Source organism: Oncorhynchus mykiss, chromosome 14 (genome assembly GCF_057628025.1).
Source record: "Oncorhynchus mykiss isolate SJ-2025 chromosome 14, ASM5762802v1, whole genome shotgun sequence".
Classification (NCBI taxonomy): domain Eukaryota; kingdom Metazoa; phylum Chordata; class Actinopteri; order Salmoniformes; family Salmonidae; genus Oncorhynchus; species Oncorhynchus mykiss.
The window spans coordinates 16,099,947-16,124,355 of NC_143035.1; the positions used below are offsets into that span (position 1 = coordinate 16,099,947).

The window sequence follows — 24,409 nt, forward strand, 5'->3', positions numbered from 1 at the left end:
TTGGCAGAGACAGCATCACATGTCAGCTCAATCTGGAATTACCTTTACATTTCAATCGTGCTGTAACGCAGAACTTCCGCAATACGGATTTAATCAAGCCCATTATTTGTTCAAGAAAGGGAGTAATGAAGGATGCACTTTGAAAGAATTCCAATAAGGCCTTGGTATATGAAGAATAAGGAAAACTCCAGCTACTGGTTCATCACGAGTCAATATACAAAAATTACATGGAAAAAGCACCAGAGGTCGTTGTCTTACAAAGGTTTTTCCTAGATATGTTCTTTTTGCAGTGAGTCTCCATGTTCTCACCCAAAGAAAATCAAATTTAAAAAAAAAAAGTCAAAATCCTCAACATCGTGGAATTTGTAGGATGAAATGAGCATGATGCTGTTTTCAAACAATTTTATTTAAATGTTTTAGAAAATAGTATGTACAAAGTGCTGCTGGTTTGATTTATGGCCAAAAAAATGCCATATTCTCCCAAGCAAGGTTACAAATTACACCTTTTGTCAAAAAAGTTAATTTATAACACTTTTACAGCCATTCAAATATCTAAAACCAAATCCTGTTTATGTTTTCTTACACAGACCTCAATAAACAGCATATTTACCTCTGTAAATATTACATTTTTCAGTAGCTAAGGAATTTACTTGAGTAAATACAAATAGTAATCAACAATGGAGACATTTCTCAAAATGGAGTTGAAGGAAATGGCGGCAGACATCCTCAGGAACAGGACTTAGTTTCGCTAGTGTTTTCTCTTAAGAAAAGACAAAGAGCCATTTCCTTCTTGGACTCTTTGCTTGGGTTGCCAAACTCAGCCATTCATACCATGGACAACGCTAATAAAGAATAGCACCGTGTTGTTGCTCCCACTGATTAACTCTCTCTCTCTCTGGTCAGAAGTGTTTATCAGAATGATACAGGGGAGAATGTGCCACATGAGGGAAACAGTTTACTTGTGTAACATTTATCTCAAGCTAAATGTACACTGTGCTATGTAGGGAGTACTGTATAGTGCATTGACCGTGTTCCAGCACTGAACAAAGACCTTAGGTTAACTCCTCTCCCTTTTCTGGCCTTGGCTTGTTCCAGACAGGGAAGCAGTCTGTCTGGGGCTAATAGTGTAATTGACATCTCCTAATGGGGATATGTTAGGAGAAGAGGTTGCTGTTGTAAGCTTGAGCAGTTCAGTCATTTCTGCAACCACAGCAAAAAGGAAAACACAGTCACCGGTTTGGGGGGGATTGTAAGAACATACTGGACATTCTAAATAGCCCTAACACACAGGAACCAATCAAATGAAGTTGATGCAACTGTTTTCAAACCAGGAGTTGGGTCTAAGATAGCCTCTACGAATCCAAGAGTGGACGACTCTCGTCTCTAACATGTAGGCTCCCTTTTTGTGAACAGTCACATCACAAGTCAGACTGTTGAATAAACTTCATCTGAATGTAATTTACCTGTTGTCTGCTGATTTTGTCCTGATGTAGGAGGTCATCTGAGACAAAATATCCACAGAGTAGTGTTATCAACCCAACTTTCAGTACGTTGGTCTGTATGTTGCTTTGTATTTTCAATGCTGACGAAATCGGCAAGCGACATGCACAATATGTAAAAGATGCCACAGACCAAACGTTGTCCCACGTAATCATCTGGCAAATTTCACAAGCACTTCAAGCTGCTTTTGAAGTAATGCGCTTTGGTCAACAACATTCAGTTACATCCGGCTAATGTTGACATATTGTGCATCACTTGAAATGCATCAGGAGATGGAAAATACAAGTGACAGAAACTAATGGCGTGGCAAAAAGCTGTGTAAACAACACTTTCCTGTGGATACCCTATCTACACTTCCTACTGCCAAAAGGACCAACAGCACAGACAACCGGCAACGTACGTTTGAATATCATTGTATTCAACATTCTGGCTTGTAGAGACTGTCTTTTTTACAACTTCTTTTAGACTGAATTCCATGACGTAACCATGTTAAGACAAGGCCTAAGGGAATTGGGCCGAGCAATGAGCCAGAGGGGACGTATTTTCGGGGTTCCCAGAGTTCCGTGGCGCATTGGCAGCTCCGTCCAGCCCCAGCGAGCGCCGGTAGGCGGCAGACAATCTGTAGAGCACATCTGGCGAGGGGCGTGATTGGGAGTCGCCCTTCTGGGTCAGGAGCATGTTAAACAAGGTGTTGACCTCGGAGAGCAAGGCCCCGCCCAGCGGGCCATCCTTCTCCGGCGTCTTGCCGAAGGTGGAGAAGGAGGAGTCGTCAAGGGTGTCTGGGGAGCAATGGGTGTCGGAGGACGGTGGCCCGTCGGGGACAAAAATGTTCTTGTGGTAGTCTGCAGTGAGTGGGAGGGAGAGGCGGGCCATCCATGCAGGGTCCTCTATGTCAGCAAAGACGTCATCTGATAAGAGACAAGGAAAGAGATGAGAACATGTCGATAAAGTATAAAACTGGCAAAACAGTTTAACAACATGTATATAAGACAAAGCAACAGCTCTACAGCAATACACATGGGTGTCCTTTGTTATAGTATTTGTTGTTGTTGGCCAGTGTTGTTGTTTGCGCCTAAGAAAATGACTTTCCTCCTGTGAAAACAACATTAAATGAAATCTGATGATGGGAGAATGATTATCTGGTATGTTAAAGACAACAAAGAGAAAAATAAGTTAATAACAAATAAGCTTATGGAGGTAAAAGTCCAATCTTGCTCAAAAACAATTTCCTTTGGGGGGGGGGGGGGGGGGCAGGATGGAGGAAATCACAGGAGGAGTATATTTATCTGGCATTTCCTGTCATCTCTTGGCTATATCCTGAGTTATACTCAAGTAAAATGGCCAAGTGGTTTTACACATAATGAGCATGAACAGACTCAGAACGGGTGAAAATCCACTTAAAGCTAAGCCAATCTCTAGAGTTAAGCATTCCAGGCATTATGGGGATGTCCATGCCTGATTATCTTGACCAACTTATGTATTTGGGGGGGGGTGTTAGTTGTAGTATAACTGATCATTTACATTTAAATGGTATGTTTAAAAAGAAAACACATTTCAGCAAAATGGATAGAGACTATCGAGAGACATTTTTAAATGACAAAACACAAGCAACATGCTACAGGTTACAACCCCAGGAATAAAAAATATAAAAAACACCAGAATGACTCCTCTTGTTTTGGCCTCCCCAACTCTTTAACTTGATTCTCCTCACTTCAATCTGATTAGGCTCGTGGCCTAGAAAAAGCGCCTGCTGTGGATCACTCACCCTGTGGTCCTCATTAAATCACAACCAGACCTGGTGCACACACACTCAGCAACACACACACACTTGCAGAGAAGTTCCTGAACGACCCCAGCAGCTAGCATCTCTCCCCACACACATACATACAGTACACACACCCTAATTCCCTCTCTCAAACACACACACACAGACACTCATACTCTCTCCCCCCACTGTGACACTGACAGACCTTGACTTAAATCTCAATCCATAAACTACACAAATCCTTATCCCGCTGTGTTTACCCTACACATCAGTGAAGAGCAACCTACACAAATCCTTATCCCGCTGTGTTTACCCTACACATCAGTGAAGAGCAACCTACACAAATCCTTATCCCGCTGTGTTTACCCTACACATCAGTGAAGAGCAACCTACACAAATCCTTATCCCGCTGTGTTTACCCTACACATCAGTGAAGAGCAACCTACACAAATCCTTATCCCGCTGTGTTTACCCTACACATCAGTGAAGAGCAACCTACACACTGTGTTTACCCTACACATCAGTGAAGAGCAACCTACACAAATCCTTATCCCGCTGTGTTTACCCTACACATCAGTGAAGAGCAACCTACACAAATCCCACATGACGTTCAGACGCATCATGTTTCGCCCCAAATCCCTGTAAGATAGTTATCCTCTGCAGTATTTGTTTGGAATGTTCAGACTGAGCTCCATGTATGTGGGGGTTTTTGAATGAAAGAGAGGAAGCTCCATATTTGTGGAGGGGGGGGTTAACTCTTGAGTTGTTGAACCACACACACAGGTAATCAAACGAAGTGGCCCTGAACCAGTCAACCACCATTACTTCTAAGGCCATCTTTCATGTCTGTCATCTCCCGGAGACCTCAGAAGAGAGCGTTGCTAACATTGCTAGCATGCATATAAACTGCCAGTAACTAAAGGGGCAGGCTGGCCCTTGTACATGGTCTGTTGCGACTGCTTGACTTTGACACGGAGGCTGGGGAGGCAGTGTTAGCCCCACAGCAGACCACATCAGAGAGAGAGAGATTAACTCACAAGCTAACTGCCTGGGTTCAATAAAATGCTGCTTCCTTGTCTGGCTGCTTTCTCTGCAAACACCTCTGTCCCCCCCTCCATCCCCTCTCTCTCTATTTCTCTGTCCCTCTTACTGTCTAATTCAGGGGTGGGGTACTAGGCCCGCGGATCAATTTCCAAAAAAACAAATGGAACTCATTTGGGTCTGAGAGTTAGAGTAGTAGAATACACAGGGTGCAATTTTGAAATGTGGTTGTACATCAACAGTTTTTCTCTTGTCAGCCACTGACAGTCACTCAATTAGCCCATATCAGCTATCTAAAGTTGTAGTAGTCATGGTTGAATTACTGACGTGGGGCCCCGATTGATTTTGTTAGTCACTCTCACTCAAATATCATATTAAAAACTACAAACATTTCTCTCCACCCTATGACAAAATGTGTATAATTGCAGCAAACTTGCTATAAAAGTCTTTAAAAAATGCTATGCCCCATGGCAAAATGTGTATAAAGCAATAAAATGTATTCATAAAATTAAAATTCTGCAATTATACACATTTTTCCATGGGAAGGAGAGAAGATTTAGCAAAAATGTTTCTTAGGTCCCCAAAAGGCTAATGCCTACTCTGACTGCTTGTGTGGGTATGAATGTAGGTATGCAGACCCGCGAGCCACTAAGGCCCCTTGTGATTTTTTGTGGCCCCCATCAAAGTTGACCATCCCTGGTCTAACCCCTTTTGTTTTTATGTCTGCAAACTCTTCTCCCTCTCCTTATCTCGCTCTCCCCCTCTCTCTACACCCCCCACTCTCTCTCTTCCCCTCTCTCTACACGCCCCACTCTCTCTATATCCCCTCTACACCCCCGACTCTCTCTGTATCCCCTCTCTCTACACCCCCTACTCTCTCTATATCCCCTCTCTCTACACCACCCACTCTCTCTATATCCCCTCTCTCCACACCCCCCCCACTCTATACCTCATCCCCCTATATCTACACCCCCCACTCTACATCTAATTTCCCTCTCCCACTCCCTTCTTCTCTTTATTTTCCGTGATCCATGGCTCGCCCCCTTGCAAACTTAATTAGACTGGACCCACCAGCAGGGAACCCCTAAATCCTCAGAAAACAATTACCCTCTTATTGGAACCAGAGGAACCCCCACACACCACATCACACAAACAGGTTTGATGTGGAGAACATCCCTTCTGTGGTAGATCGACTACAACCACAACCAAACACCCGCAAATATGGAAGCAGTTTAAAGCATACCGCCAAGCGTTAGATCTACAAATCTATTTAAAGTCAGAGCTCAGCTTTAATTAAGGTCATAATCATTGGTTTAGTAAATCTGACAACTCAATTGGTGATTTGTGATTCATCTTCTATCCTCTCTAAGACTATAGTTTCAATTTAGATTTTCAAGTGAACTGTCCCTTTAATGGGTGATATGGCTACCAAACAAAATAATGCAGATTTGAAAGAAAATAGCAGAGCTCAAGGACAGATAGAGATTGTGAGGCCACATTCTGAAAAAGGGGTGCTGAAAACACACTGATCTACACACTAGTGGTGTATGGTTTAGTTGTTTGCTCACCCGCACACAATTGCTAATAACCATCCACAACCGGTCATAACCTATCCACAACCGGTCATAACCCATCCACAACCTGTCATAACCCATCCACAACCGGTCATAACCCATCCACAACCGGTCATAAACCATCCACAACCTGTCATATCCCATCTACAACCGGTCTTTGATATTAATTACTAGTCTGCAGCTAGGAATTCGTTATCATTGAACGCGAAGACCGACAACCGCCGAAACATCTATCCATAACGACATGAATGAATGTCACTCTGAACTATCCATTCTAACCACGACAGAGAGGGCGGACAAACTCTCCAACAGAAACAAACTTTTCAACAGAGACCTCGACGACACACTGAGCGTAAATATATATATTGATTGCAATTGTTTCTGAATGAGTGAGTGTTCATGTGCAAAGGATTAGCATTTCAGTTGTAATAATTATCAACACTGTAGTGACTTCTCAGCTGACCCCCACTCCCCTTTTGTCTAACAAGCTGCCATGCCGATTTGCCCACTAGGGCACATTCCCCTATCATTTCTTGTAACCATATTTACTTTGTTTGTTTGTGTGTGCACTTTTGTGATTGTTTAGTTAGTTAATAAATAAATGATTTAAGACAATTGATGTATGGATGACTCATAGTGAAGACTGGGTTCGTGCAGATAACCAACAATTTACGATGTTTGGAATGAGACTAACGTGAGGTAAAGAAGAATTCATTAATCAGAAGACTATTGATCAGATATGAAAATATCTGAAATGTTATATTAGGAAAATTATAACTTTGTAATCTGAATATTTTCCTTGGAGCCCCAACTTCCTAGTTCCAAATCAAATCAAATCAAATCAAATTTTATTTGTCACATACACATGGTTAGCAGATGTTAATGCGAGTGTAGCGAAATGCTTGTGCTTCTAGTTCCGACAATGCAGTAATAACAAGTAATCTAACTAACAATTCCAAAACTACTGTCTTGTACACAGTGTAAGGGGATAAAGAATATGTACATAAGGATATATGAATGAGTGATGGTACAGAGCAGCATAGGCAAGATACAGTAGATGGTATCGGGTACAGTATGTACAAATGAGATGAGTATGTAAACAAAGTGGCATAGTATAGTATAAAGTGGCTAGTGATACATGTATTACATAAGGATACCGTCGATGCTATAGAGTACAGTATATCCGTATGCGTATGAGATGAATAATGTAGGGTAAGTAACATTTATATAAGGTAGCATTGTTTAAAGTGGCTAGTGATATATTTACATCATTTCCCATCAATTCCCATTATTAAAGTGGCTGGAGTTGAGTCAGTGTCAGTGTGTTGGCAGCAGCCACTCAGTGTTAGTGGTGGCTGTTTAACAGTCTGATGGCCTTGAGATAGAAGCTGTTTTTCAGTCTCTCGGTCCCAGCTTTGATGCACCTGTACTGACCTCGCCTTCTGGATGATAGCGGGGTGAACAGGCAGTGGCTCGGGTGGTTGATGTCCTTGATGATCTTTATGGCCTTCCTGTGACATCGGGTGGTGTAGGTGTCCTGGAGGGCAGGTAGTTTGCCCCCGGTGATGCGTTGTGCAGACCTCACTACCCTCTGGAGAGCCTTACGGTTGAGGGCGGTGCAGTTGCCATACCAGGCGGTGATACAGCCCGCCAGGATGCTCTCGATTGTGCATCTGTAGAAGTTTGTGAGTGCTTTTGGTGACAAGCCGAATTTCTTCAGCCTCCTGAGGTTGAAGAGGCGCTGCTGCGCCTTCTTCACGATGCTGTCTGTGTGAGTGGACCAATTCAGTTTGTCTGTGATGTGTATGCCGAGGAACTTAAAACTTGCTACCCTCTCCACTACTGTTCCATCGATGTGGATAGGGGGGTGTTCCCTCTGCTGTTTCCTGAAGTCCACAATCATCTCCTTAGTTTTGTTGACGTTGAGTGTGAGGTTGTTTTCCTGACACCACACTCCGAGGGCCCTCACCTCCTCCCTGTAGGCCGTCTCATCGTTGTTGGTAATCAAGCCTACCACTGTTGTGTCGTCCGCAAACTTGATGATTGAGTTGGAGGCGTGCGTGGCCACGCAGTCGTGGGTGAACAGGGAGTACAGGAGAGGGCTCAGAACGCAACCTTGTGGGGCCCCAGTGTTGAGGATCAGCGGGGAGGAGATGTTGTTGCCTACCCTCACCACCTGGGGGCGGCCCGTCAGGAAGTCCAGTACCCAGTTGCACAGGGCGGGGTCGAGACCCAGGGTCTCGAGCTTGATGACGAGCTTGGAGGGTACTATGGTGTTGAATGCCGAGCTGTAGTCGATGAACAGCATTCTCACATAGGTATTCCTCTTGTCCAGATGGGTTAGGGCAGTGTGCAGTGTGGTTGAGATTGCATCGTCTGTGGACCTATTTGGGCGGTAAGCAAATTGGAGTGGGTCTAGGGTGTCAGGTAGGGTGGAGGTGATATGGTCCTTGACTAGTCTCTCAAAGCACTTCATGATGACGGATGTGAGTGCTACGGGGCGGTAGTCATTTAGCTCAGTTACCTTAGCTTTCTTGGGAACAGGAACAATGGTGGCCCTCTTGAAGCATGTGGGAACAGCAGACTGGTATAGGGATTGATTGAATATGTCCGTAAACACACCGGCCAGCTGGTCTGCGCATGCTCTGAGGGCGCGGCTGGGGATGCCATCTGGGCCTGCAGCCTTGCGAGGGTTAACACGTTTAAATGTCTTACTCACCTCGGCTGCAGTGAAGGAGAGACCGCATGTTTTCGTTGCAGGCCGTGTCAGTGGCACTGTATTGTCCTCAAAGCGGGCAAAAAAGTTATTTAGTCTGCCTGGGAGCAAGACATCCTGGTCCGTGACTGGGCTGGGTTTCTTCCTGTAGTCCGTGATTGACTGTAGACCCTGCCACATGCCTCTTGTGTCTGAGCCGTTGAATTGAGATTCTACTTTGTCTCTGTACTGGCGCTTAGCTTGTTTGATAGCCTTGCGGAGGGAATAGCTGCACTGTTTGTATTCGGTCATGTTACCAGACACCTTGCCCTGATTAAAAGCAGTGGTTCGCGCTTTCAGTTTCACACGAATGCTGCCATCAATCCACGGTTTCTGGTTAGGGAATGTTTTAATCGTTGCTATGGGAACGACATCTTCAACGCACGTTCTAATGAACTCGCACACCGAATCAGCGTATTCGTCAATGTTGTTATCTGACGCAATACGAAACATCTCCCAGTCCACGTGATGGAAGCAGTCTTGGAGTGTGGAGTCAGCTTGGTCGGACCAGCGTTGGACAGACCTCAGCGTGGGAGCCTCTTGTTTTAGTTTCTGTCTGTAGGCAGGGATCAACAAAATGGAGTCGTGGTCAGCTTTTCCGAAAGGGGGGCGGGGCAGGGCCTTATATGCGTCGCGGAAGTTAGAGTAACAATGGTCCAAGGTCTTTCCTCCCCTGGTTGCGCAATCGATATGCTGATAAAATTTGGGGAGTCTTGTTTTCAGATTAGCCTTGTTAAAATCCCCAGCTACAATGAATGCAGCCTCCGGATAAATTGTTTCCAGTTTGCAGAGAGTTAAATAAAGTTCGTTCAGAGCCATCGATGTGTCTGCTTGGGGGGGGGTATATACGGCTGTGATTATAATCGAAGAGAATTCTCTTGGTAGATAATGCGGTCTACATTTGATTGTGAGGAATTCTAAATCAGGTGAACAGAAGGATTTGAGTTCCTGTATGTTTCTTTCATCGCACCATGTCACGTTAGTCATAAGGCATACGCCCCCGCCCCTCTTTTTACCAGAAAGATGTTTTTTCCTGTCTGCGCGATGCGTGGAGAAACCTGTTGGCTGCACCGCTTCGGATTGCGTCTCTCCAGTAAGCCACGTTTCCGTGAAGCAAAGAACGTTACAGTCTCTGATGTCCCTCTGGAATGCTACCCTTGCTCGGATTTCATCAACCTTGTTGTCAAGAGACTGGACATTGGCAAGAAGAATGCTAGGGAGTGGTGCGCGCTGTGCCCGTCTCCGGAGTCTGACCAGAAGACCGCCTCGTTTCCCTCTCTTTCGGAGTCGTTTTTTTGGGTCGCTGCATAGGATCCACTCCGTTGTCCTGTTTGTAAGGCAGAACACAGGATCCGCGTCGCGAAAAACATATTCTTGGTCGTACTGATGGTGAGTTGATGCTGATCTTATATTCAGTAGTTCTTCTCGACTGTATGTAATGAAACCTAAGATGACCTGGGGTACTAATGTAAGAAATGTAAGAAATAACACGTAAAAAAACGTAAAAAAACAAAAAACTGCATAGTTTCCTAGGAACGCGAAGCCAGGCGGCCATCTCTGTCTCTGTTGCATGATTAATCAGTTTAATCGCGTGATAATAATTACAGAGAATCTTTGATAAAAACTAAAAGTCTTCATTTAATGATAGTAAAGACACGACATAGCCTATCCACAACCGGTCATAACCCATCCACAACCGGTCATAACCCATCCACAACCGCCTGACTCGACTATATGTGATAAAGGATAAAGTGAAAATCTGAGGCCTGTTAGTCCAGGGTTTGATGATGAGTTGTTTATTTGAATCAGCTGTGTAGTTCTAGGGCAAAAACCAAAACATGCACCCAAGGGGGGACCCAGGACAGAGTTTGGGAAACCCTGTGTTAGTCAACTTGTCTATAGTTAGAAACATGCAGCTTCTCTTTTGTCATTATATGTTGCCCTAGAAGACTAAATAAACCCTTGCTCACCAGCATAATGTCATGTAGCTGAAATACGATCAGCTTTTATGATGCTGATAAAGATAGCAACTCTACAGATGGTATCTAACTGCGCATTCACATTCAAGATGCTGAAAGAAAGAAATTATATTTTTCCAAATGTTGCCTACATTTGGTGACTCATTTTACTGCAAGAAATGCTTAGTTCTGTAGGAGTTAATGTTAATAAATGTCAAACTCATTCTATGGAGGGCCTAGCATACGTGGGTTTTCCCTTTCAATTAAGACCTAGATAACCAGGTGAGGGAAGTGCTTTACTAATTAGTGACCTTAATTCATCAGTTAAGAACAAGGGTGGAGCGAAAACCAGCAGACACTCTGCCTTCCGTGGAATGAGTTTGACACGTGTTACAGACCTAGTCAGTCTCCAGATTTCAGTCAATAGACAGCCAGGCGAGGGGAATTCCTTACTAATTAATGACCATATTTCATCAATTAAGTACATGTGAGGAGAGAAAACCCGCAGACACTCGGCCCTCCGTGGAATGAGTTGGACACGTGAGTTAACCTATCTGAACAGTACGCTACAGCAGTGGTTCCCAAATGGTGGGGTGCGTGAGGGGTCGGCAGGGGTGGGGGGGGGGGGGGGGGGTGGGGGGGGGGTGCGGGGTTCGGACTGAGTTTTAAGGAACTCAGTCTGGCTTTAAATGTACTCTTGAAAGTTGTAATAGTAGAATGCACAAGGTGCAATTTGGAAATTGGGTCGTGCATCATCAGTTTTCCTCTTGTCATTGCATAAATTAGAGAGCTATTTATAACTTGTCAGAAAGGTCCAGATCAAGTAGCCCATGTCAGCTAAAAAAAAATTATTTCGTTTTTTTAGCCCATAGATATAGTTGTAATTTTTTTGTCACTCAAATATCACATGAATACACATTAGACATAGCAAAATGTATAGAATTGCAAGAAAATATGCTTTAAAACGGCTAAATGTTCTTTGCGCCCCATGACAAAATGTGTAGAATTGCAGGAAATAAGCTTTTACAAAGAATGCTAAATTCTCTCCACCAACAAGAGGGGTGTGAACAGATTGTGACATGAACAGTGCTTGTGCCCATAGAAATCTTCTAAGAAGAATGGCGCCGGAGGTTAAGGCTGCCGTTTTACAGACTCCTAACCAATTGTGCTATTGTGTGTTTTTTCACCTTATTTGTAAACGTATTTTGTACATAATGTTTCTCCTACCGTCTCTTATGATCGAAAAGAGCTTTTGGATATCAGGATAGCGACTACTCACCTCGTACTGGACACAGATTTGTTCTTTAACGAGTCAGACGCAAAAGATTTACTTCAGACACCCGACAAGGCCCAAATCTTGTCATTCACATGAAGAAGCGACAGAGATATTGGGGACGTTCTTCGGGGTGCCTTGTAAGGATCCGACGGCAGGTGGGCAATCTGCCTTTACCATCAGTCCTATTAGCCAACGTACAATCATTGGATAACAAAATAGGCTAGCTACGATCACAAATATCCTACCAACGGGACATTGAAAATCGGAATATCTTATGTTTCACTGAGTCGTGGCTGAACGACGACACGGATAACATACAAAAATAAAATTAAACCATCTTGTGTTCAGCGAAATAACAACACAATGTCAAATACAGGAAGCCTAGTCGAATAATTAACATTCAATCACATTAACCATTATTCTCTAGCAGGAATGTCATTAATCGTCCGTATGTAGCCAAACATAGCTGCTGCTCATTCCGGTTTGCTCTATGGTCAAAAAGAAAGTAAGGCCCGCGTCCATAGAGACACACACCAGCTCTACTGGTAGTACTGTTACTACCAGCAGTACTACACCTGCACCTGTTGACGACACAAGTTGTTCTGCTTCCATGAGCACATCCAACGCTAGCATCAATAATTATACATTTGTTGTTAGCCCAGCTAGCATGGACACTGACAGTTGTGAATCTGATGAGAACTAGATTGATTTGGGGTTCACTTATATTGGGAGTAGTGCCTTTCCTCAGCCACAGTGTGTTATATGTGCAAAAGTACTATCTCACAACTCAATGAAACGTTCACTCTTGCGCAGACATTTAGAAACAAAACAAGCCTATTTGAACATGCATATAATTATTTTGCGAGAATTAAGACAACTTTCAAGTAGTACGATGTATAAAAGCAACAGATACCATTAATAAGAAGGGGCTAGAAGCGTCTTATATGGTGAGCTACCGAGTGGCTAGGACAGGCAAGCCCCATACTATTGTGGAGGACTTCATTCTTCCTGCTGCCGCGGATATGGCTGGGACAATGCTGGGGGAAAAAGCCCCCAAAAACTATACAGACAGTGCCTTCATCAAACAACACTGTTTCACGACGCATCAGTGACATGGCAGGAGATTTTGAAACAATTACTGCTTCGCATACAAGCCAGTGAATTCTATGCGTTACAGCTGGATGAGTCAACAGACGTGGTGGGCCTGGCACAGCTCCTGGTATATGTCCATTATGTTTATGGGTGGTCAATTAAGGAAGACATTCTCTTCTGCAAACCACTGGAAAACCAGGACAACAGGAGAGGACATTTTTAAAGTATTGGACAGCTTTGTGACATCAAATGGACTTTGGTGGTCAAGATGTGTTGGTATCTTTAGTGATGGTGCAAAAGCCATGACATGCAAGCAGTTGCTCCTGACGCCACTTGGGTACACTGCAGCCTCCACTGAGAGGCTCTTTCTGCCAAGGGAATGCCTGACAGCTTGAAATACATTTTGGGCACTACAATGAACATGGTTAACTTTGTTAAAGCAAGGCCCCTGAACTCTCGTGTATTTTCTGCACTACGCAATGATAAAGGCAGCGACCATGTAACGCTTTAACAACAGACAGAAGTGTGCTGGTTATCAAGGGGCAAAGTATTGAATTGAGAGACAAGCTTAAAGTTTTCTTTACTGACCATGATTTTCACTTGTCTTGCATGATGATGAGTTTCTCACAGGACTGGCCTATCTGGGTGATGTTTTTTCTCACCTGAATGACCTGAATCTGGGATTACAGGGACTCTCCGCAACTATATTCAATATGCGGGACAAAATTGAGGCTATGATTAAGAAGTTGGAGATGCTGGCACTAAGACGGCACTCAATGAACTGTATACGGCCATAAGAAAACAGGAAAATGCTCATCCAGAGGAGGCGCTCCTAGTGGCCTGTGAATTTAATGCAGGGAAACTGAAATCAGTCTTACCTCATTTCTATCAGAATGTCATCTATACAACTAGAGGTGAAAAAACGCTAGATCACCTTTATTCCACTCACACAGATGCATACAAAGCTCTCCAACACCATTTTAAAGTTTTCTGAAGACACAACGGTGCTAGGCCTGATCACCAACAACAATGAGACCTGGCATTGTGGTGCCAGGAAAACAACCTCTCCCTCAATGTCTGCAAGACAAAGGAACTGATCGAAAAAAACAAGCGTTGACTACAGGAAACGGAGGGCCGAGCACGCCTCCATTCACATTGACGTGGCTGTAGTGGAGCGGGCCGAAAGCTTCAAGTTCCTCTGTGTCGACATCACTAAGGATATATCATGGTCCAAACTCACCAACATAGTTGTGAAGAGGCACGACAATGACTCTTCTCACTCAGGAGGCTGAAAATATTTGGCATAGGCCCTCAGATTCTCAGAAGGTTCTACAGCTGCACCATTGAGAGCATCTTGACTAGCTGCATCACTCCTTGATATGGAAACTGCTTGGCAGCCGACCGCAAGGTGCTACAGAAGGTAATTCGGAAGGCTCAGTACATCACTGGGGGCGAGCTCCCTGCCATCCAGTACTTCTATACCAGGTGGTGTCAGAGGAAGACCATAAAAATTGCCAAAGACTTCAGCCATACAATTCATGGACTGTTCTCTCTGTTACCGCACGACAAGCTGTACCGATGAACCAAGTTTGGAACTAACAGGACCCTGAACAGCTTCTACCCGCAAGCCGTAAGACTGATAAATAGTTAGTTAAATATTTAACCAAACAACTACCCGGACTCTCTGTATAGACCACTTTTGCACTACATTTTTTTTGACTTTTCACATACTCTTCTGCTACTGTTTACTATCTGTCCCTCTATTCATATGTATATCAAATCAAATTTCATTTGTCACACGGACCGAATACAACCTTACCGTGAGATGCTTACTTACAAGTCCTTAACATGCAATGCAGTTCAAAAAATAGAGTTAAGAAAATATTGACTGAATAAACTAAAGTTAAAAAAAATGTAATCAATAAAATCTAAAAGTAACACAAGAAAATGACATAACAATAATGAGGCTATATACAGGGGGCACCAGTACCGAGTCAATGTGCTGGGGTACAGGTTAGTCAAGGTAATTTGTACATGTAGGTAGCAGTTGACCTAAATTCCCTCGTACCCCTGCACATCGGCTCGGTACTAGTAATACAGCCAAGTTATCGTTACTTATTGTGTATCTATTTTTACTTATATTATCATGGGTTTTACTTTTCTTAGTTTCTCAATTTTCTTTCTCTCTGCATCGTTGGGAAGGGCCCCGTAAGTAAGCATTTCACTACACCTGTTGTTTACGAAGCATGTGGCAAACAAATTGGATTTGAAACATGATGTCAGAGGTGAGACTATCTGTTCACTGCCTCAGGGAAGAGTGGGTGGTGGTGACGGGGTGTGTCTGTCTGGTTGCTCTATACAGCTTAGAAAATGGTACTACCATAGCAAAATACAAGAAAGAAAGATTCTCCAGGTGAGAAGACAAAACATCTGAGAAACAGGCGGCTTAAACATAGTCAGGAATCCTCAAAGAGCCTGAGCTTCTCACCATTCGCGTGTCTCACAAATATAGTGTGACTTACAACGCTAATGGAGGACCCCTTTGCCTTTGGGTACGGGTGACTCAAGGATTACACACAGACACACACGCAGGTCTTTGTAACACCCCTGTGTGAGATTACTGTACCAGCATAGACTTTATATTGCTCTCACTGAAGATCAACCGAAAGATAGAAATCCCTGTATTTGCCCGGAGGTCTTAAGTGAGAAAAACTAAGGGGTGTGTCTTTGATTTGAAAAGAACAAAGACAGGGCCCCTAGTCAGAACGAGACAATGACCTGAACAATACCTGGAAGGAACTCCACACATATACTTACTGTGTATGTTGGACTATAGAATGTGAACATATTAGTCTGTTCGACCATACAGAGCGCTGCGCTCACTACTGTTTCACATACAGTATATCCCAATGTGAATCTTTACGGCTGAGTGAAAACACCCATTATTAGTCATTTATGAATTCAGCTATGAATTGTCAGAATAGAATGAAGCCCCACAGAGAGCTAGGAATGCAACTAAAATTATTTTTTCTTTGTTAGTTTTGACCCTTATTTGTTTTAAGTTTTCTTCAATGTTATTGTTTTTTGTTGACTATAAAATAGTATAAGTTCTCTTTAGTGGTGAAAGAGTATTCGGATGTCTATGGGACAACCTAGTAAAATAAAGGTTTAATTGAAAAATAAAAACGGTTCTTACCAGGGTTGTTGAGCAGGTTGTTAAGGTCCTCCTCCAGTAGCAGGTTGACAGGGGAGTCTCGGCCCGTGTCCCAGTCCATGTCTCCGGCTTCACTCTCGCCATGGCCACTGTCCTTGGTGCTCTGACAATCAGTGTCCTGAACGCCGGTCCTTCAGGGAAGCAGACAGGGGAGTGTCAGGGACAGTGAGGGAGGACATTTTAGAACCAACGTCAACCATCTTGTGGAACCATCATTATGACTGTCCTGTTCAATTTTCCCACATTTGGATGGGAGAAAGTTGATTCCATTCTGGAAATATGCTGATCTGAGCTCAATATAATAGTTTAAAGGACCAGTGCAGTCAAAACCTTCATTTTCCTGTGTTTTATATATATTGCCACATCAAGAGGTTGGAACAATACTCTGAAAATTATGATAATGCCCTTTTAGTGTAAGAGCTGTTAATAAAGACTGCCCAAAGTTTCTGCCTGTTTTGGTGGGATGGAGTTTGGGCCTGTCTTGTGACATCACCAGGGGGCAAATTAGTTAATAGACCAATAAGAAATGTAGTTCCAAACCTCTCTCCTCCCAGACAGTCCTAGCAAAAATATTGCTTGAGAAATTGCTCTTTGCTAAGAAGCATTTTTTTTTTTTACAATTTAATAAGGTTGCAGCACTCCACCAATCAGGTGGCCAGATTGAAGCCACTCCTAAGTAAAAGGCACATGACAGCCCGCTTGGAGTTTTCCAAAAGGCTCCTAAAGACTCTCAGACCATGAGAAACAAGATTCTCTGGTCTGTTGAAACCAAGATTGAACTCTGGCTTGAATGCCAAGTGTCACATCTAGAGGAAACCTGGAAACATCCAGGTGAAGCATCGTGATGGCAGCATCATGCTGTGGGGATGTTTTTCAGCGGCAAGGACTGGGAGACTAGTCAGGATCGAGGGAATGATGAACGGAGCATAGTACAGACAGATCCTTGATGAAAACCTGCTCCAGAGTGCTCAGGACCTCAGACTGGGGCGACTCTAAGCACACAGCCAAGACAATGCAAGAGTTGCCTTGGGACAAGTCTCTGAATGTCCTTGAGTGGCCCAGCCAGAGCTCGGACTTGAACCCGATCGAACATCTCTGGAGAGACCTGAAAATATCTGTGCAGTGACGCTCCCCATCCAACCTGACAGAGATTGAGAGGATCTGCAGAGAAGAATAGAAGAAACTACCCAAATACAGGTGTTCCAAGCTTGTAGCGTCATATCCAAAAATACTTAAGGCTGTAATCACTGCCAAAGGTGCTTCAACAAAGTATTGAGTAAAGGGTCTGAATACTTTTGTAAATGTGATATCTACGTTGTTTTATATTTAACAAATTTGCGGACATTTCAAAAAAACTGTTTTTGGTTTGTCATTATGGGGTATCGTGTGTAGATTGATTAGGGCAAAAAAAAAGATTTTAGAATAAGGCTGTAATGTAACAAAATGTGGAAAAAGTCAAGCGGTCTGAATACCCTCCAAATGCACTGTACTTCTAGGTGTTTTAGTGTTTAATGATAAAATACCAGAGACTTGAGGTATAGACTGATAACAGAACATGCTCCCTGTCAGAGACGTTATCTGAGCAAGTCAAAGCCAGACAGACCTGGTCCCAAGGGAGATAGCTAGGCCAATCAGGCCAGAGACAGGAAGTCTCACCCAATCAGGTAGACTAATGTCACCTCTCAGTGGGGGGGGGGGGGGGGGGGGGGGTCAACATGTTTTTATGTGTCATGATGACACATAAAAACAGATAACCGAGTAGAGGAGAAAAGTCTGCATTGTGCCTGTGTCTTGTTTTAAGATGATCTCAATGAAAGAAAACACTATGACAGACTCTTCATTCCTCGTGTTAGCTAAGAAGCCGAACCAGATACAAACCTCTCACGCCATATAAACCTCTCACTATAGATGATAATAACATTGTGGTCATTGGATGTGCTGGTTCCTGCCCTAGAGGCATGAGTCAGGGCAGCGAGTCATGCTCTAACATGCCCCCTGACACATTGACTGACTGGCAGACCACCTAGGTTATGAGACTCTCTTCCTGTTACTGGCAGACTGAGGGCAGAGGTGGTCCTCCGGTTTATCAGACACAAACCTGAGCTCTATTGCCTAGGTATATTCATAGGAGCATTTGAAACTATAATTATTTATAAGGTGCCTTCGAGCAGAGAAAAACATCTTAATGGGATGACTTGTACATATAAAGGATTCATATAAATAAAAAACACGACGTTGTAAATATATACGCTTTTGAGATAAGTCAACATTTTGTGAAAAAATACATAATGAAAATCTCACATAAACGATGCGTGTAGCGGTAGTAGTGATCAACAGCCAAATGGCTCTGAAACAAAGGAGGGATAATTAAAAGAAAAAGGGAAGAAAATGAAAAAAAGAAAGAGGAAATGTACTCACCTGCCAGCGCGATGGGAGTACTTGTTGCCTCGGAAGTTGGGTCTCGGCTGCAGCTGGCCCTGGTGGAGCAGGGAGAGGAGCTGGGAGATCTGCTGTAAATTGGCAGGAGGAGAGAGGCGTTAGGAGACAGTAAGCCTGTTTCCAGCCAACCTTTTTATGTTAAGTCAAATAACACGACAGGTGTGATGGAAAGACTAAGTGTCGGTACAATTTCATTAATGTCGATAGACATTTTGTTCGTTGGACATGGTGCGATATTTTTGTGTCTGTAAACAATTACAATGGAAAAGCTTTTAAGCGTAAATATTAATAGAATAACCATCATGTCGAAGTAAACTTGCAGTCACAAAATACTATGTTTTGTGGTCCTCCCATGACGACTTTGAAAACCATGCAGCTTATTAGGCTACAGATGAAATAAATAATGCTGGTGAAATGATCATCGGTGCTTGGCTGCTAATATAGTAATAAAAATGATCTCGCTCTTATCCATAATCGCATCAGGTACCGTCTGCACTGTAGCCTATCTGCAAGCTGTTGGTGCCAAGACCAGAGTGGGCACATTTGCTCTTTATCAAATACTTTTTGTGCCAAAATCATCGACAAAGTTAACAATTGATTGGAAACACATATAACTTTTTATTCGGTACATGGAAACTTAAGCCCAAAAGTGTTTTTTATGTACCTTTCATCATCACGCACAGCATTTTATTCGCAAAAAGTCAGTTTGATGGAAGCGCACCTCTAGTGGGGAAATTCTCAGATTTGAGAATATCCGCATGAAAATATGTCACTAATTGGATGGAAACCAGCTACTGATATTATAACACAGAAGTCAGAATAACAAACTAGTGCTTGGGGAATGTAGTGTATTGAGGCTGTTTGGACAGTTTTATACCAACTGTATGGGATATCGTTTAACTCCCTGACAAAGGCAATGCCGACAAACGTCAGAGTTTTTAATCTACTAAATTGAACAGCATGTAAATACCATGAAGTGCTGTGGTTCTCATTGTTTATCTATGTTCATGGTATATGTTGGTTTAACTGTTGCAACATGTGAAAGAAAGGTGACTTTCTGTGGGAGAGGGAATGGGTGTCATTCAATTAGACAATTGGAGCGGTTTGTGCTGGCATCTTTTTTATAGGACCGGATGTGCTGCTAACTGTGGCCCCAAGCTCAGAGAGGAAACAGGCTTTGTGATGTGAAGAGAGGGAAGTGTGTGTGTGTGTGTGTGTGTGTGTGTGTGTGTGTGTGTGTGTGTGTGTGTGTGTGTGTGTGTGTAGGCACATGTATGTGTTGCACACAGAGGGTCGAGGGTGGACAGGAAAGTGCTTTTACATAAAGGACTATTCTTCTCTGACCAGTTTCCTTCCAGGATGAACCTCCGAAATATGAACGTGTGGAGGCGGAGGACGGGGGGACTCTAAAGCCAAAGTGCCAAGTGGGGCGAGCGGGCGGGCGGGGGTGCAGGAAAGGTGGGTCAAGAATCAGGCCTCTTCCTGCTGTTAAAATGGAAGTCACATGAGGCCTTCAGACCTTGCCAGACTCTATGTTCTAAGCCCATTGGGTGTTGGCATTGTCGACTGCATGAATTCTCCCTCAATGAGGATGCATCGTTTGACTAGCACAGCACTTCTGGAGTAGTTGGAAACCAGACCTTTACAGTTGCTGTTTTTCTTTGCTTAAAGTGAGCTCAGAAATAGCAATTTGGGCCATTTGTAACTGACGACTCGAGGTCCTTACATGTCAAGGCAGTATTACCTTACACTACAGACATATCAGAGCTTACTTTGGCTGGGCTTCCCCCTTAGAGAATAAGAGTGGTCTACTCATTCTTCCTGGCATTTTTCCTCCCCTGTATGAATCTGTTATGTGATATTGAGTAAAAGGAGAGATTGCTCGGGGGGCACAGAAGTAGACAGGATTACAGTGGCTGACACATGAGCACCTGAATAAACTCAATGCTTTGGCTCCAGCATCATCTGTCAGCTGTCCCCTCAGGCTTCCTATATGTAAGCTAAACACCAGGCCAAAATAGCAGAGAGGAACAGAGGGAGAAAAACATTTGCTCTCAGGACATTCAATTTATATTCCTATAGGTTACACTTAATTACTTACAGTAATTCTTTAAGTGAAAAAAAGAAGGCCTATTTACGAAACAAAAGTCTGTTATTAGTTAGATGTATATACGGTATCATCTAACATGAGAATGATGGAAATCAAGGTAATGCATTGCATGATATATACCAAATGTGCATTCATGTTTGTAGTATTTATAACTAAAATGTTTATTACCTGTACTTCTGGAGAGGCAGCAGACAGCTCGATGGAGTTGTCTCCGAAGGCAGCCATGGAGAGACGGACTAAGTTCCTCAGTATCCGTCTGTGGTCTTCAGCATCATGTCCACCTCTGGTGTCTGTGTTCTTGGACTTTCTAAGTGTTGCTACCTGGGACACTGGGGAGGATGGTTCTGGCTCTTCAACGTCAGGCCTAGCCTGGATCTCAGAGTTCCCATGTCTCCTCAGGGTGCTGTTCTGAGAGAGTGAGGAGGACAACGAAGGGTTTCTTGCCTTGCGCAGGGTTCGGTAAGGAGTGGTGGGTGTTTGAGGGAGAGTGCCGTCCAGCTCGATGCTCCCAGGTTTCCTGAGTGTTCTGGTATGGGAGACTGGCAGCGTTGCGCCCCCATCAGGGTAGGCCTGGGAGTGGACTGTTGGGTGCATGGAGGTGGCTATGCTGTATTGCCTTTCGGTTTGCTGCTCTTCAACCACCAGGGGCATAGGGGAGAGGGGCTGGGCTTCATCCTCGTCTTCCGGAGGGTCCTCCCTTCGTCCCCTCAGGACTGGCACCAGCTGGATGTCCGTCTTCCTGATGTTCTTCTGTGGACGGCGAGGGTGACGCGTGTAGGTGGACTCAGCCATCCTGCAGTTGTAGGCATGGTTGTCTCGTTTCGTGGGTCTACAGAAGGTGGTCACCAGGGCAACAGCCAGGAGAAGCAGGAGGCAGCTGGCCCCAAGGCATATGGCCATCATCATGGTGAAACTCAGATGGCCACGGTTACCAGGGGCTGAGTTCTTCAGATGGTCCCGCAAGTTGACGAAAGTCACCTCCAAGGTGACCTTTGTCACTAGCCTTGGAGAGCCCTTGTCCGATACAGCGATATCCACTTTGAAAGTCTTCCCAATGAGCTCTGTCGCATTGGTCGTGTTAACATACAGTTGTCCAGTAGTGTCGTCAAGTCTGAACAGTCCTGTGGGGTTTCCATCTGTGATCATGTAGCTGAGTCTTCCATTGAGGCCAGAGTCTAGATCGTTGGCCTTGATGGTAGTGGCCAGGAATCCTGAAAGTCCATTTTGTGCAGAGCGATCGATCGGAGGATAGGTGGAGCCTTCTTCAGCACCATCCCCTAGCTCTGTCACCATCTCCCCCTTCTCTGCGTTGACAGGTACGCTCACAAAGGCTATGCCTTTCTTTGGCATTGGCTCCTTGATGACGGGGTAGTTGTCATTGACATCCTGGATCTCGATGAGTACCATGGCAGTGCTGGTGAGGGGTGGATGCCCATGGTCTATGGCCTCCACGATGAAGGAGTAGGTTGGAGACTCCTCATAGTCCAATGACTGCTGGGCGCTGACTACGCCACTGATGGGGTGGATGGCAAAAGACGCCGTGGGAGTTCCCAGTTCATTGGACTCTCGGATGGAGTAGGACACCCTGCCGCTGAGCTCAATGTCCACATCATTAGCTTCTACCTTGAGGACCTGTAGGCCTACGGCATTGTTCTCCTTGAAGGAAGCCCTGTAGTGGGACTTGGAGAACACAGGGGCATTGTCATTCTCATCCAACACATGGACAACTAGGTATCTAACACATGACAGTGGAGGGTCACCATAATCCTGGGCAAGTAACGTGAGGTTATACTCCATGACCTTTTCGCGATCCAGGGTGCCATTGGTTACGATCATGTAGTTGTCGCCATGGATTTTCTTGAGGCGGAAGTGGCCTGATCCGTGCCAGATGTTGGCGTGCACATTCCCATTGTCCCCGGAGTCTGCATCAGAGACCATCACCAGTGCAAGGAATGTGTCCTCCGGTGCACCCTCTAAAACAGTTGCCACTGGGGAATCAGGAGGTGTCCAAGTCACGTGGATCCTTGGTGCATTATCATTGACGTCCCTCAGCTTGACGTGTAGTTTACAGTGAGAGGGGATGGCGTTGGGCCCAAGATCGCGAGCCTGGATGTCCACCTCATAAGAGTGTTTGTCCTCATAGTCCAGTTCGCCTTTTAAGGTCACTGCCCCACTCTGGGGGTGGACACTGAAAAGCTTCTGCACCTCAGGTGGAGCATGTTTGCTTAGAGAGTACTCAACCTCCCCATTGGCCCCTTGATCAGGGTCCGTGGCCTTGAGGTTGATGACAATAGTTCCACGGGCTGTGTCCTCAGTTAGTTCCACGGTGGGGGTGCCATCCTCAAACATGGGGCTGTTATCGTTAGAGTCCAAGACTTTGACTCTGACCAGAGTACTGCCCGACCTGGGAGGGTTCCCCTTGTCCCAGGCCACCAGAGTCAGCTCGAAGGAGGACTGCACCTCCCTGTCCAGCTCCTTTATCACCACCAGCTCTGCTTGCTTTGGCCCATCCGCAGTGCTCCTTACATCCAGGGCAAAGTGCTGGTTAACGGACAGTGAGTAGGTCTGCAGTCCATTGGGGCCGGCATCTGGGTCCACGGCTCGGTCCAGGGGAATCCGCATCCTCAACGTGGCCGTCTCAGAGATCTCCAATTCCTGCTTGCCACTGGGGAAGGTGGGGCTGTGGTCATTCAGGTCCATCACCTCCACCCGCACCCTCAGAAAGTGGATAGCACCACCTTTCCTGTAGAGGACACTGAAGGCCAACTCACACAGGTCCGAGCCTCGACACAACTCCTCCCGGTCCAGCTGTCCCAGAGTGGAGAGAGTTCCGTCGCTCGCTCCGATGGAGAAAGGCAGGGCTTGACCATGCTCCACGACCTGGAAATCCTCCAATGCCTCTGTCTCGCCTCTCTGACGCAGGTCATCGACCAGATGGCCGACCCTGGTGCCCACAGGCTGCTCCTCCCAGACTCTGTACATAACTGTTATTGGGGCCGGGTCTGAAGACTGGGCCCCAGAAGCAAGACACAGAACCAGCAGTAGAGCCAGCAGCATGACTGTGTGAGATATTACTGTCCTGTCCAGCATTTAAAAGGGCATGTCTAACACCCACTATAAACTACTGAGATAAGGTGGTGTAATTCTTTGCCCCTACTCTAAAATGATCTTCTTCAATTTAAATACTGATGACTGATGAAAAAAAGTTCAACCTTTTGATAGAAAATATCTCCTTTGAAAATAGCCTGCTACAGCAAAATGTTGATAGTTCAATATCTGAGTTATAAATCAACAAAACATAGAATTATGTTTTTATCAGTAAATACCATGAATCAAACTGCTCATCCACCCATATTCTTACACTTTTACAGAGCTCTGAATATCAGCACAAAATATACCAACAATTACAGCTAAATCTATCAATGAAACAATAAAATGTATTTCCTAACAAAACAGAATTAAAATGAAATTAAAGATAACCCTACATCCTTTTTATACCAACAACCTTACAACCCTTAAGTTGAGTCAGAGAACCAAATTACAAACCCTATAACTATAACTCTTGCTTCCCTCTCTAACACATACATACACTCATAGCTTACTGCATTACTCACTCACACAGCTGCTGGCTCCCAGCCTCTCGGTTCATCAGCTTGTAGCTACAAAGTAAAGTTAGGAGAACACT

At 44.5% G+C, this 24,409-nt stretch overlaps 1 protein-coding gene across 1 annotated transcript; it reads right to left on the reverse strand.

Moving 5' to 3' along the window:
• Window positions 1-387: 387 nt before the first annotated feature.
• LOC110488905 (protocadherin-12) lies at window positions 388-24,409 on the reverse strand. Its single transcript, XM_021561363.3, has 4 exons — window positions 20,893-24,409; window positions 18,594-18,685; window positions 16,158-16,306; window positions 388-2,408 (listed from the first exon to the last, which is right to left on the reverse strand). Exons 1-4 carry the CDS (start codon window positions 23,812-23,814, stop codon window positions 2,002-2,004), a joined length of 3,570 nt encoding a protein of 1,189 aa, XP_021417038.3. The 5' UTR covers window positions 23,815-24,409; the 3' UTR covers window positions 388-2,001.